At 34.1% G+C, this 15408-nt stretch overlaps 2 protein-coding genes across 5 annotated transcripts in view; one reads left to right on the top strand and one right to left on the bottom strand.

The window, feature by feature from the left end:
• The window catches only part of LOC132910340 (uncharacterized), a 182689-nt gene extending 172718 nt beyond the window's left edge, over positions 1-9971 (top strand). For 2 of the 4 annotated variants that reach the window (XM_060965991.1, XM_060965988.1), the window contains exon 2: positions 8893-9971. In XM_060965991.1, the coding sequence (XP_060821974.1) occupies positions 8898-9458 (561 nt within the window). In that variant the 5' untranslated portion in view covers positions 8893-8897 and the 3' untranslated portion in view covers positions 9459-9971. Of the gene's footprint in view, positions 1-8741; positions 8824-8892 lie in introns of those variants that run through there. The other 2 variants (XM_060965989.1, XM_060965990.1) reach the window with 2 other exon arrangements.
• Positions 1-15408, bottom strand: part of LOC132910331 (uncharacterized) — a 456316-nt gene that overhangs the window by 159138 nt on the left and 281770 nt on the right. The window lies entirely within an intron of this gene.

Below are 15408 nucleotides of genomic sequence, written 5' to 3'. Positions count from 1 at the left end.
AGAGAGTGCGGATTGCGTTGTCGAGATAGTGTTGTTAGCGTTGTTGAGAGAGAGAGTTGAATCCGTGTTGACGAGAGTTGTCAATTAATTATCTAGTTGTTTTAATTATTATACGTTGTTGCAATTAGTTCATGTTAGATAACTATTGTTTTCTGTTTAATTAACATCTGTTTAATCCATTTATCATTAATAAACTAATTATAATAGTTTACGATACTCTAATATCATTTATTATCAACGACACGTAAGAAACCGAGTTTTCTCGTTCGATGATACACTCGACTCAAATTGTATACGATCGTGAGTTCAGCCATTCTTTCCGCTTCGATAGTTATGAAAACATGCTTTTTCGAGGCTCGTCCAACGAGAAAAGTTGATGGTCGTTCGAATCAGACAAGGATTGAGACGTTTACAATTAATTTTCAACAATTATTAATTATCTCGTTTTTTTTATTTAACATTACGCGACATTTTCTAATAAATAAATTGCGAACGTTTGTGCAAATTCATATTTTTATGAATATAATTAGAAAAGTAGGACCGAAATAGACTTCTTTTATTTACTAACAATAACTGTTATATAACTGTTATATAACAAGTACTGTATTTTGAATATTTTATATATTTTTAAATATTATTTGCATTTGTACACCTTCAAATCTTCTATAAATGCATAAAAATCCGCAGTCTACTAATAAGTACTTTTCAGTAGAGGAGGAAAAATTAACAGATGTAACAAGTATTGTGTTTTGAATTTTTTATATATTTTTAAATATTATTTGCATTTGTACACCTTCAAATCTTCTATAAATGCATAAAAATCCGCAGTCTACTAATAAGTACTTTTCAGTAGAGGAGGAAAAATTAACACATATAACAAGTACTGTGTTTTGAATATTTTGTATATTTTTAAATACTATTTGCATTTGTACACCTTAAAATTTTCTATAAATGCATAAAAATCCGCAGCCTACTAATAAGTACTTTTCAGTACAGGAGAAAAAATTAACAGATATAACAAGTACTGTGTTTTGAATATTTTATATATTTTTAAATATTATTTGCATTTGTACACCTTCAAATCTTCTATAAATGCATAAAAATCCGCAGCCTACTAATAAGTACTTTTCAGTAGAGGAGGAAAAATTAACACATATAACAAGTACTGAATTTTGAATATTTTTTATATTTTTAAATACTATTTGCATTTGTACACTTCAAAATTTTCTATAAATGCATAAAAATCCGCAGCCTACTAATAAGTACTTGTCAGTAGAGAAGGAGAAAAATTAACACATATAACAAGTACTGTGTTTTGAATATTTTATATATTTTTAAATACTATTTGCATTTGTACACTTTCAAATTTTCTATAAATGCATAAAAATCCGCAGCCTACTAATAAATATTTTTCAGTAGAGGAGGAGAAAAATTAACACATATAATAAGTACTGTGTTTTGAATATTTTATATATTTTTAAATACTATTTGCATTTGTACACCTTCAAATCTTCTATAAATGCATAAAAATCCGCAGTCTACTAATAAGTACTTTTCAGTAGAGGAGGAAAAATTAACAGAATTTGCTTCAAGTTGTAAAAACAATTTACTTAAAATTCTGTATGAAAATTGATTGTAAATAATCTACTAAATAAAAAAAAAAGTTACAGAAATACTCGTAAAAAGCGTCAAACAATAAGTAGCGATAGTGTACTACTAGTCGCAAGAACACGCTTTTTCAGGCTCTTTCGACGAGTAAAGCAAGAAGAAAGGAAGAAACGAAGAAGGTCGCAGTTTCACTTCAGTAGATCGCGTTTTTCGATAAGGCTGGCGATTCAAAATTCATCTCGCCGTGAACAGAGCTCGTCAAAGGCAGGTCGAGAAACGACGCGTTCGAAATTCGATTTAAGCCGCTTATTTGACACTCGCGAAACGTTATTTTGCGATCGTATTGGATCGAACCGCTTTCTTAACGCTTTTCCACCTGGCTGACGTCAAACCCTGCCTTTCTTTCGTCGGATCTCCGACAACATCGTTTCCTCTTCGAAAAACGATGGAGAGCGGTTTTACTTTCTATTGGCTCGTACTCTCGCGTGAAACTCAGTGATGCTTCGTGCAAAATCTTCGAAGATCCTTTACGAGACCATTGGATGATATTTTACATTATTTGCAGAAAAATGGAATTGTAGATATTCGCAAATATAGGTACGCGTTAGTAGCTGTTTGCTTTATTTTATATAATAAAAGTGGAATAATACTAACAAAGAGTTTAACGGATTTAAAATTTGTAATTGAACAACGATATTTTTATAAAATTAGGATGGACGATAGCTAAAATTTTCGAATTATTATACTACAATATCATTCTTGTTTCAATGAATAAAAGGACTTTGAACCTTCTGCCTTATAATATTCACTCATTCTGGTGATAGACATCACTATAAATAAGAATCACATTTGTTATATTTTGATTGCATATTTTCTTTCTGTTATATTATATAATTAAATTACAAAAATTCTGATCTACTTGTAAGTTGTGTAATTCAGAAAATATTATTTTCACAGCTCGATTGTGTGAGTCTTATGGAAGTCTATAGATTTTAGGGAGAACCGCAGCTGAAAATTAGTTCTGGTATCGCGTGTCGATGGCAAACGAACACCGATACGTGGAAATGTTAACCGCCAAATGGGTAGCACAGACATGAAACTGGTAGAGTTACAATTTGTTCGCGTAATTGTCAACTTAGATGTGTTAATTATCCAGCATACCCAACACAAAGCTGCTATTTACGACCGTATTGTGAAATAGTTTCTGGAACATCTTTTACTATGTCTGTGTACACAATTTATCTTCGTTTTTCTTCTGTGACGAACTATCCTTCACAATCTCCATGAAAAGTCTTAAGCTTTTCAGTAATATATTCGTACACCATATTATTATTTCTTTAAGGCGCAAAATCATGTCTAATATTGTTTTATTTTCAACTTTAAGAATAAAATGGCACGTAGCAAGAATATTAGCATCAGATAAAGAAGAATTTGTAAAACTTGAATTAAGCTTTCAGAGTAAACAAAAGAGTCAATCTTTCAACTCAACTTAACATTTGGTATTTTATTTCTGTTCTATTTCTATTTTATACATAACATGAAAAATTAATAAATAATTTCTGTTAATTAATAAATTCTGTTACCATACTAGATAAAACAATCTGATGGTACGTAACAAATATAATAAACAATATGGTACATAAATTATGCAATTATCTACGTACACATGATAAAGAAAATCTCATTTCTCTCGACTAGAAGCGATATTTAACACCATTAAGAAGAATAAAATCCATTAACCCTATAATTTACTCCAATAATCTCCCATATTAAGATCATTTAACGCCCACTCTTTTCAGAAGTTTGGCAGAGGAAATTTCCCAAGCGAGTTTGGTATCATCGCGAATCGTCCGTTTCTAATTAGACGATCTCGAATCGCGAGACCTTTTTGCAAGGAAATTCGACGTGCCGCGGGAGCATTTTGAATTTCATCCGGAAACTTTTCAGTCGGTTCTACCCGCTTCCAGTCTCGTTTTACAGTCTAAGATACAGCGCCTAGAATAGCGTGTCGTAAATTCAACGAGATTTCCTCAGCGCTTTTTATCCCTTTACATTCTTCCATCTCGTTTTATTTTCTCTCCTTTCTTTTGCCATTTCTAAAAATTGCCTTTGTTTATCCAGAAATGGCAGATTTCACAGTGAAGATTAAATTCGTTCGAAATGATCGTTTCACATTGAAACCTTGAATGAGAAGGAAACTATTTAGACAGTGAAATCTCTGAACTGCGATCAAACATGAATTGTTTGAAATGTTTTAAATGAAGTTCTTGAAATATATCATATTTTTTTGTTGAAAAGCGAACTCGGTCAGCACAATTGAGGAAATATATGTCGCGTTAACACTATGATTAGGGACGTGTAACGAATCTTCAATTGGATTAGACATTGTTATTACGCAACAGAGAAGATATCTACTAGTACAAATATGATTATAACAGAATTTAACAAGTAACCGTGGTAATTAGATACTCGAGATACTAATGACAATGATCTTAGGTTCAATAACGAATCCGCGGTCAACGGGATAACGAATATACTTGCTTCTAATGTCTAAGTCGGACTCTTTGCTAGAAACGTGAAATATCCACTGATCGTAAAGACGTTGTTTTACTCGATGTTGAGATATCACGAAAATGAGTTTGCCGTCGCGGTAATTTTTTTTTATTTGAGTTTATTTTACAATCAATTCTCGTTAGAAAATTTTAAGTAAATTTATCTGACGTGATACTATGACATGGTTAATAAGTGTTAATAAGTGAAATATCCACTGATCGTAAAGACGTTGTTTTTCTCGATGTTGAGATATCACGAAAATGAGTTTTCCGTAGCGATAATTTTTTTTTTTTTTTTTGCGTTTATTTTACAATCAATTCTCGTTAGAAAATTTTAAGTAAATTTATCTGACGTGATACTATGACATAGTTAATAAGTGTTTATAGTATGTTTGATTCTATGAATCTAGTGCTTAGGTCTAAGGTGTAATGTCTTTTTAGCCTGCGGATCTGTTCCGACGTGTCGAGTAGTTGAGTAATTAGAGGGTTTTGATGGTTGTTAACTCTTGTGCTGTGTCTATTGCTGAATTTGGATAATTCTTCTTTGACTGTGGGTATCTTGATGTCATGATGTATCGTTTCGTTGGTGACGTACCAAGGTGCATCCATTAGGGATCTTAAGGTTTTCGATTGGAATCGTTGAAGAATTTCTATGTTGGAATTACTTGTCGTTCCCCATAGTTGGATTCCATAGATCCAAACAGGTTTTAATATGGCCCTGTATAATGTAATTTTACTTTGCGTGTTTAAGTTGGAACGTCGGCCGATGAGCCAGTAGAATTTTTTAAATTTAGCTTTGAGTTGTTTGGTTTTATCTAAGATATGTCGTTTCCATGTCAATCTTCTGTCCAGAGTCATGCCCAGATATCTGACTGACTCTTTATCTGGAACAGGTATATTGTTTATCGTCACCTGTGAGCAAGTTTGTTTTCGTAGCGTGAAAGTTATGTGGCTGGATTTGTTTTCGTTGACTTTGAATCGCCATTTGTGGAACCACTCTTCCATAGAGTCGAGACCTCGTCGCGGTAATGCTGCAGAGGAAAACTATGATGAAGTGAGATCATCGGATTCGTCGAGGAAAACCTTCGCTCGGAATGTGAGGTAAATGGACGTTGCTGTTAATTGGTTAATTTCTATGTTGGTAGTTAGAGAAAGATGCTAGTCGTCCTTGAGAGAAAGTTGCTAGCGGGAAGCGTCGTTCGTGAAAAAAACAGAACTCCCGTACCTTCTCGTAGTGGAGTTAAGGATTGTTAGAATAAAGACTGTTTGTCCGTTTGAAAGACTTTAGTTAACTAAATCCTAAGATTTCGTACCTTCTCGAACATTCGGCGGAAGGACCATTGGGATATTTATGGCTCATTAGGCACTTTGCTTCGGCGATATACATCGTTGCCAAGTGCCGCCATATCTTTATTTCCGTCATCGGCCCATCGGTTCCGAAGCGCGGTCTGGTCCCCGATGGAGACTGAGATGTAGTTGATGTTACAGTTGCACATAGCGGCGACATTGTTTTGCCCAGAGTTTGTTTACCATTACGTTTCGTGCGTCAAAGCGGTGTCAATGTTCCGAGGTACAACAACAACATGAGTCGCTCTCGCTTAGTCTCGTCCTATGACACATGTGTTGCCACAAATCTGTGCTTTATCAAATCACTAAAATTTCAAAAACTGCAAAAAGTGTAACTAACTACTTTGGCTTGCGAACGATTCAAATCAAACTGAACCATCAAAAAACCTTTTGATGATTACCTTTTTCTAAAATATTCACACAAAGAAAAATTGACGTACGAGGTATGTACATGTAAAACTACGAGATATTCAAAGGATTGCAGGTATGCAACATTTTCATCGAGTTTGAAGTAGAGGAGACATTCTACGACGAGACTAAAAGTTCTCCAATAGCATGGCAGGTCGATATTCGAGTCGAGACCACATCACAGGTCGAAGTGTCCAGCGACTATGACCTACGATATGGGCTATATTAATAGCCATTATGAGTTCAATTTAAATGACCAGCAACAAGAGAAAGTGCTCTTTCCTTCTAACTACGTTAATTCCCGGTCAATCTGCTATCAGATTTTTAGAGAAAAGATTCTTTACGGTTAATAGACGCGAGCAGTCTTAATCATTTCTTTGTAATCCCAACTTCTACAAACTTTCCTTTTCAAAAAGCTCCGACTCAACATCTCCAAGTTCCTTTAAAAGTTTTACTTTCAATATTCTTCCTCCTTTTTCCTTCCTTTCTTCGTCCATTGACAGAAGATTCCACCGTATTTTGCCCAAAACAATTTCAAACCCATTAATCGATCATCCTAAATTTCACCTTTAATCGCAATATTTGTTCTCGCGATCAATGTCAACAAAAGTGTGTTAAACTAGAAAGTAATTCCTTAAAACGGGCTGACAGGATGCTCTTCCTTTCGAGGGACAAGCACGGGACGATAATTAAAAGATTGCTCAGAATTCAACGCGCAATTTGCTGTGACGCATTGTCGGCAAGAATTCAATTTGCACTCGGCGTGAAGCGAGGATCGGGGAAAGAAGGTCAGCGTGCGCTTTGTTCGGGGGACATTGCCCGCTTTTGTGAACCCGTGCGCGCACGCCTAGACGAATACACACAGGACGAAATGGAGGACAAACGACTAAGTCGACGCGACGCGACGCCTCGATGAAAAGAATCGTGGCGCATGGCTTCGAAAAACAACCAGTGCAGTAGGTGTTAAGACGTAGTAATGGTTAGTAGTAAGCCTGATTTCTGATACAGAATTTCCTTATTATTATTCAGTTTTACATTTCCTACAGGCTTTTTACTATTTTTATTGTTGAGGTTGACTGACAGGAGAACGAGTGCATGAACTTGTAACAGAAAGATATATTGAAATAAATAAAGGTATAAGTATAATGTACAAGTTTATGCTGATCCTGATCCTTACTCTCTCAGCGTTACAATACAATAGAATAATAGAGAGCACGTTCATATATTTATAGTAAAAGGACATTAAGCAAGAATATTATCCTTATGGCTTTAGCTAAAGGCTACAAGGAACATAAATAGAAATCTATTTATTAGATCCTTTGTTCCTAGACCTTGCAACCCAAAACATAATGTATATTCAAGGGTACAATAATATGGACCTCTCCTTATTTAGATTTACATTTTTATTATATAGATTTATATATATTTATTATTCTATTTATATAGATTTAATATTTTATATATTATATTATTATATAATTATAATAATATATTATTAATAATATATTATATATTACTAATATTTTATATATTATATATTTATTAGATTTATATTTGTATTTCACTAAATTCTGTTTTTCGTAATAGCAGTCTCCAGGTCACGGATATACATAAATAAAGATGTAGAGATTTTTTTGCAGTTCGTTTGTAATCAAAAGCTTCTAATTGTCTAGGATTAAATGGAGAACTCGGAGTTTTTTTCTTGCCTCTCATAGCAATTAAATCATCAACTAGCGAAAAGAGGAACTAATTATTCATTGGTTGGCGTTCAACTACCTCTCAGCAATAGGATTTCTCTGTATCTTATTCTAAAGGAAAAGGGGTGAAGGGTGTGAAGCTCTTTACACTTTTGACTACGAAGCACTTCGTTAGAATTCGCTTAGCTTTTAGTATTTTTTATATCAACTTTTTTTAGTATTAACATTATTGCAGTCTCGTGTTGCACACGACAATCGTCCTTTTTTTATTCTAAAGGTCGCGAATGAGGTCTACTCGCATGAGGATTAGCGATGCAACAAAAGGAATCATCGACGCAGCCTTCGAGAGGAAGTGTTCTCGATGTTGTTTCTTTAAATTCATCTGAGAATGATTCAACGATGCTATTTTTTCGTTTCTTTCAGATCTGCAATAACGAGATTCCTTTGTTATTCTTTTGTTTATGTTAAAAACGCTCTTTCCTTATCTCAAAATATTATTTCAGGGAGAAAGAAAAATAAAAAATTTCGGGTTTCTATACGACTGCCTTACTTTCCTACTATGTTCGTTATACCTGTTTTATCATATTCCGTTTCAGCAGAAATTTTATTTTTTCGTCTTACTTTTAAATGATCATTACAGTGGGATATCTTTTCCCTCTATTACTTTCTTCTTTAATTTTCTGCTGTATACTTTTTAAACTTTACGTCTCGTATCGTGTTCTTCCCACTTGGCAATATATTTGTAGCGAATATTGATTCGTAGTTTTCAAGCGAAAATTAAACAGTTGTGGTAAATTGTTCATTTAAGTTTTCAATGATTACTTTTAACATAATGCTGCTTTTACTTGTAGAATTTATTGAACGTGAGTCTTTGGTAATAAAGAACCTAAACGTTTTTGTTTCTTCAATTTGAACCAGCTAGTTTTTATAAATTTAACATTAGGTTTATGGGACGGATTTCAAACTTCGAAATGAAATATCTCAAAAACCATAGAATTAATTTTAACCATTTTGCATGGTAAATTAATCATTTCATCCAAAGAATTTATACACACAATTATTTTTTCCTAAGCTTTCTAATTTCTGAAATCTGTATGTAGTTGCAGCTGATCAGCTGCTATGCTAGCTGATTTCATAAACAACGTTTTTCAAAGACAGTGTGCAGAAGTTTCAGTTATTGTAGACATTTCCCATTATTGTCTCCGCTTATTGTATTTACAATAGGATAATTGAATTTGAGCACAGTATTTTCTTTTTTTTTACCAATCCCCCTTTTCTAGCAATCATGAGTAAATCCAGGAGATATAATAAGATATTGAACAAAATTGCCAACATCAACGAAGATTGTTCTGAGGATACCTCCGAAGAAGATCAATATGATTTAGGCCAAATCGAAGCTGACAGTGAAAGTTCTGAATATACTGAAAGTGGAGGGATAAAGGGATCTTTGGATAGTGAAGAGGCAAACTTCTTGAAAGTGTGTCGTAACAAGAAAAGGATGCGTATTTTTTCTAGTTCTGACTCCGAGGATGAAAGGTCGAGCATTCCAAACACATCCCAAAATGTAATGGGTGAAATTAAAATTGCAATTGACCGGACACAGTGGATAAAACTGAAAGCAGGCGGATCTAGGGGTAGGACGCCCGTTCGTATGATATTCAAGGATATCGCAGGGTCTACTGGTTATACTAAGAGAAATATTATGTCGGGTTATGTAACTAGTGTTTTCGAATTGATAATTGACAGACACATAATGGAACACATAAAAGGTTGCACTGAAACCGAGGTGCATCGAGTTTTGAAAAACGACAGACAATCACAGTTGCTGAGTTACGTAGCTTTCTAGGAATTCCATATGCCTGGGGCGCATATGAAGCGAGATCATTGAAAGCCTCCGGAAGATTACAAACAGATAAATTTGCGCTGATATCCGAAATATGGAACAGATTTATAAGCAATAGCCAGGCTTGTTACAAGCCATATGAAAATATCTCAATAGATGAACAATTATTTCCAACGGAAGCCCGATGCAGATTTACGCAATATATGCCGAATAAGTCTCATAAATTTGGCATTAAGTTTTGGTTTGCAGTTGACGTTCAAACAAAATATATTTTGAATGGTTTCCTTTATATGGGGAAAGATGAAACTCGATGCTCAAGGGAAAAAAGGACAAGATGACTTTGTTTTCCTCAAATTTATATAAATCAGAAAAATCCACGCTTACTGTGTATAAAAGTAAACCTAACGTAAAAGTGCTTCTTCTAAGCAACAAACATACAGGTATACAAGTAGAAGACAATTATAAACGTGTTCCAGAAACCATCGCTTTTTATAATAAAACAAAGTTTGGTGTGGACGTTGATGACCAGAAGGCACGCAAATATAGTGTGAAAGCAGGGAGTTTCCGATGGCCCCTTCAAGTTTTTTTTTTTTTTTCAATATTTTAGATTTGGCAGCTATAAACGCGTGGATATTATGTAAAGAGTACACCGGAAATGTTTCATTTTTGTCACTTTCAACGTCAGAAGTGCGAAAAAGTTGCCAGGTGGGCTACTGCAAAAAAAAAATAGAAGCAATAATTGTTGTACATATTGCAAAAAAGATCGTATGCGGAAAATGCACAAAGAAAATTCAATATATTTCTAAAAAATGTACTCAATAAATATGATTACCCTATAGCGTTAATATTATTATCATTTCCGTGATAATTAAAAAAAAAGACCTTTTACTTATTAATAATTTATTTAAACGTGAAGCCTAATATTGTTCAATGCAGACTTAATTTGAACAAATCGATTTCTTAAAGAAAATGCGCATTTTCGTTTAGCCGTCCATTGGACGGGTGCTCGTAGAGACAGGTATATAAGAAACGCCCGTAAACCTATTGTTAATATCGATAAAATTATTGTTTAGTTGTAAACGAGAACAATTAGTACATATTTAGTAATCTTCTAAATTATCGAACAATTTACTGTGATCGTTCTAAGATATTACTTTGCGGAATTAACGTTGGCAAAATCGACAGCTTCGAAATTCCAACGGAGGTATCCAACGATCACGTTCGTAGACGACAGAGAGGAAGCGGGAGAGAACTACGGACAGAGAGTTGAAAATTTGATTGAAGTTTCCCCCAGGAGCATTCTCCGAGGAAAATTCGTTGCGAGCCGCCCGATTGGATAGTAATCCAATAAATGTCGCAAGTTTTATTGGAGATATGAATTATATCGAATAAAATTCGACCAATTCGGTACTGCCATAATTCCGTTTATAATTGAAATTACGCCATCGTCCAACGACGTTTAAGCTCCTGTGGCTCTTGTCGTTAACAATTATACGCGCGATCTAATTATCCGCGTATTAATACAGAGACACAATCCCGCGTGGATGATGATAATTGATGTATAAAAACCGGGAACATTTTGGCATAATTAACCGTAACAAACACTCAGGGAGTGGGGAAATATTTAACTAAAACCGATTTGATCGTTGTAACTCTACGAAATTAAATTGCACGTTGCATCGCGTTAATACGTTTCCAGGGTTGAACTGGTTTGAAAAACAAACGATGCCAGAGGAAATCTATCAATCGTAAAGCTGTGCGGCCAATATCGGTTAAAAATTGATCACTCAACTTCTCAGACAGAAAGCTCGGAAAAGTTTTAATCCGAATGTATATCAGTTCTCCCTTGCTATTGATACAATTAACAATCGAATGAAATTACATTGCTAGCTCGATCATTTCGATGGAAAGCACAGGCTTACGAAAGTATTCGTACACTTGTAGAAAGTTCATTAGCATTGTAATGGGCTATCATGGTTGTATTAGTAAAGTTTGAAATCAATCTGAACATGTATACAGAAATTAAAAGATATTTAGTGCAAGAATGTATTTCGCGGAGATCGCAAAAGTATTTAAACAATAAATTATTTATTATATTAATAAGCCATCTTTGACACTCGTTGTATGCTTAAAAAGTCTATTCACGTTATGTATTAATTTTCTAACTAAATGCATATATTTAATAAAATATTCTAATAAAAATAATAACTTTTTATTTTATTTGTATTAAATTTTGTTTCGTTTGTAATAAAAATATTATAGCTTCTAGTATATTACATTTCAATATTGGTTTCGAATTTTACCAGTATAAGCAAGACAGTCGTGTCTCATTATAGCGCAGATAAAATTTCAAAATGCTTTATAAAACACATACACTTTGCACATAAAGTTTTTTATGGCAAGTGCTCAGGTATGTAACAGTAGTTCAATCAATATTGTCATACTCGAAGGGCTAAATCATTGGCTGAAACATTCGACGAAGTCATCGAAATTTTAAGTTCTTCCATTTAAGCAGTCAGGTCTATTATCTTTCTTTAACGAGCGACGCGACTGCTCGTATTTAATAACCGCGGTTAAACGTAGCCTCATTATTTTCTACTGTGTTAAACTGCCTTGACCGGATGGCCTCTTTTCCTGTCTTTCTCTGCCCCTTTTTCTCGTTTCCTTTCTCTATATCCTCCGTCTATATTTCTTCCTCTCTTTTTCTTTCATCTCATCGACGACTCGAACGGACAACGACACGTGAGCGTCCGAATTATCTCAATTGGCATCTTTCCATGGCTCGTCTGCACGTTTCCTTTGCACTGTATAAATTATCGGGTCGGGATAAATCTCACGGCACGGTCCAGTGGTCGATCTCCCCAACTTGTGCATCGATTCGCCGTTTGTGCATTTTCAACGAGACTAATGCCGTATACGCGCCAGAAGTGGGCCACAATGCATCAAGGATAGCTATATGTGTGTACATCGACATTATCGTTCGAATCGGTTCGTTTCCCTTCGTTCTTCTTTAATTCCATTTTCGTTGATCCTCATTTTTATCGTTTCGTTAAATCGGATAATCGACGAGAAGGAAAAAATTCCTATCAAGAATAACATTTCTTTTTCTTCTTTTTCGACAAGTGTTACGTAATATCGTTGCTCAAGAAAGTATTTCAACTCGAACACTTGTAAGTAGTTTCAATGAACATAGCGGAGAGCCGAGAATTTTTATATGCAAACTGGTGACAGAAAATCGAACTATCGAGAGTAGGTCGAGTATCCATACGATCACCAACGTTTACATAGATACGTTGTGAAAAACTATTGTTTTCAAAAATTAGTTTTAATGCTTTCAAATTGATCAGTATAATAGGAATTAAGTAGTTTACAAATTTATGCAACCGAATCTTTTCTTAGAAGAAGTAAAAATAAAAAATATTTCTGTGTGTACGGTTATATGTAAAAATAACACTGTCCACTTTTATCATTTTCCTCGAGAAAATGAAAACTTATAGTGAAATTAAAAAATAAATTATATTAAGAGGAAATGATTGACTGCCTCAATGTGTGGGTGAAAGTTCTAAAAATGGGCGCAAAAATAAAGCACATCATCGTCTATGAGAGTATGCTCATTAGGCTTTTTAAAAAAATAATCATAATAGTAATTAAAAAAGTAATCATAAGATAAATAATCATAAATAGAGTTCTACAATAAAATGCTCATTAGGCTTTTCAAAAAAATAATCATAAATAGTAATAAATAATCATAATAGTAATAAAAAAGGTAATAATAAGATTTCGACAATAAAATTTATAATTTTCAGGAAGTCATGTCGGAAATTTGACTAAATTTTCTCTTTAAAATAATTGCATGAGTAGTTTAAAGAACACAGCGATTCCATGAATCAACCTAAGCTCTGCAATTAATACAGAATCCAGTACATCAACAGCAGTTCAAGCCTCTGAATGAGTAAAATTGCTCTCAAAGAACACGTGTTGAATAAAATAAATAAATAAATTGTTAAAGGCTATTGAGTAAATCAGCTGCTTTAAATTAATGAAGCAAAAGACCTGTTCAGGATTTTAGGTTGTCCTCAGTTTACGATACGGACAACACATCTGCTATTTTTTGGAAAGTTGGAATTTCCCACATTGCACGTCATGGAGCTTGCAACTCGGACCACGTCGAGGGGTTAAATGGCATTCTAAGTACTCGACGGGTTCGCTCAACAACAAACCACATGTCATAGACCTCAACACCCGATGAGAATTCGATAATAGACCAAGAACGACGTCGCCAACTGGACGTCACGCTACGCACCCTCGACCAGGTACGCACAAGACGCACCGCTTGTGTCCACCGCAAGACGTCCACGACAGTTTGACAGTCACAGGATTGGACAGAAACAGATTCCACCTTCACAAGAAATGTTGACGAAAACACACCCCCTAGACTGATAGTTAGAATATAAGTAGCAGGCACTTCAAGATAAGGGAGACTCATCATGCACTCTCCCACGTTTAAAGTCAAGACAAATAAGCATACTAAACACAAGTTTATTAAACATCTTTAACACTAGAACTACTGATAGTTAACACGAAGCTATTTCTACCAAAACCAGTCAAAATGGTTTTAAAAAAAAAACGTAATAATAATAGAATATTTTTATATTTATTGATTTATTACTTTCTTACAGAAGCAATTCCATGTTATGTGGTACATTTTTGATATTATTAATCCATCTGAGATCATGATCCCTAAATGAGGCTTGACAAATTTATAAAATCATAGAACCAGTCATTTTAACTGCTGTGGTATTTCTAGTGTTGGCATCCAGGGTTGGCATCTAGTGTTAGCATCTAGTGTCAGCATCTAGTGTTAACATCTAGTGTTAACATCTAGTGTTAGCATCTAGTGTTAGCATCTAGTGTTAGTACCTAGTGTTAGTACCTAGTGTTAGTACCTAGTTTTAGCGTCTAGTGTTATTATCTAGTGTTAGTATCTAGTGTTGGTATCTAGTGTTGGTATCTAGTGTTGGTATCCAGTGTTGGTATCCAGTGTTAGTATCTAGTGTTAGTATCTAGTGTTAGTATCTAGTGTTAGTATCTGGTGTTAGTATCTAGTGTTAGTATCTGGTGTTATATCTGATATCTGATATCATCGTATCGAATGATACATAGTAAAAATTTGAAAAACGTGAGGGAATTTGTAGAAAACGAGGAAAGTGGTTAATTGGGTTTCGATAAACAGATTGCAGGACCCTTTTACGCTTCGACAAGTACCGGCCATTTTGACTGATGTGGATATAAGTAGCCTTGATATAAAATTATTTCGAGTTTGAATACATAAAAACCAAAATAAAATTCATTATATTATTCTTTCAGTTATTGTTGCCAAAGTCATTACATATACAAAAAAATATAACATGAAGTAGGAATTTTAAAATAAAATTGTAAAACCAATCAATTTGACTGGCGTGGTAGTTCTAGTGTTAATCTACCGCCAACCTTGAGCATTAATAGCGTTCAAGGTTTGCGACCTCAACTGAACAGTTGCAACCTGACTGATCGCCACCTAATTGATAGGATTTATTGACGAACGACCTACTTTCAGTAGTTTGCCATCCTACCACCAGAGTACTGAAATTTAAATCACGTCTCCAATAAGTTTCCCAATACCAAACATTTTGATATTTCATTAACACTGTAATGAAATGCCATTACCATGATTATATTGATAAAGTTTGAAACAGTTCTGAAAATGTACATAGAAGCTACGAGACATTAGCACATTTAGCACATATATTATACATATTTCGCAGAGGCAACAGAAGTATTTAACAATTACCATATCCATAAGATTAAATACGCAGTGAGATTAATTTTGACACTTATTATAGTGTTTAAGATGGCTATTCATGTTACATACTATTTTTAAAATTTAAGTTTTGCCAAATATGTATATTTTAAG

Source organism: Bombus pascuorum, chromosome 9, assembly GCF_905332965.1.
Source record: "Bombus pascuorum chromosome 9, iyBomPasc1.1, whole genome shotgun sequence".
Lineage (NCBI taxonomy): Eukaryota > Metazoa > Arthropoda > Insecta > Hymenoptera > Apidae > Bombus > Bombus pascuorum.
Note: the sequence above shows the minus strand (reverse complement) of the source record. Positions and strands in the feature narration are given on the sequence as shown.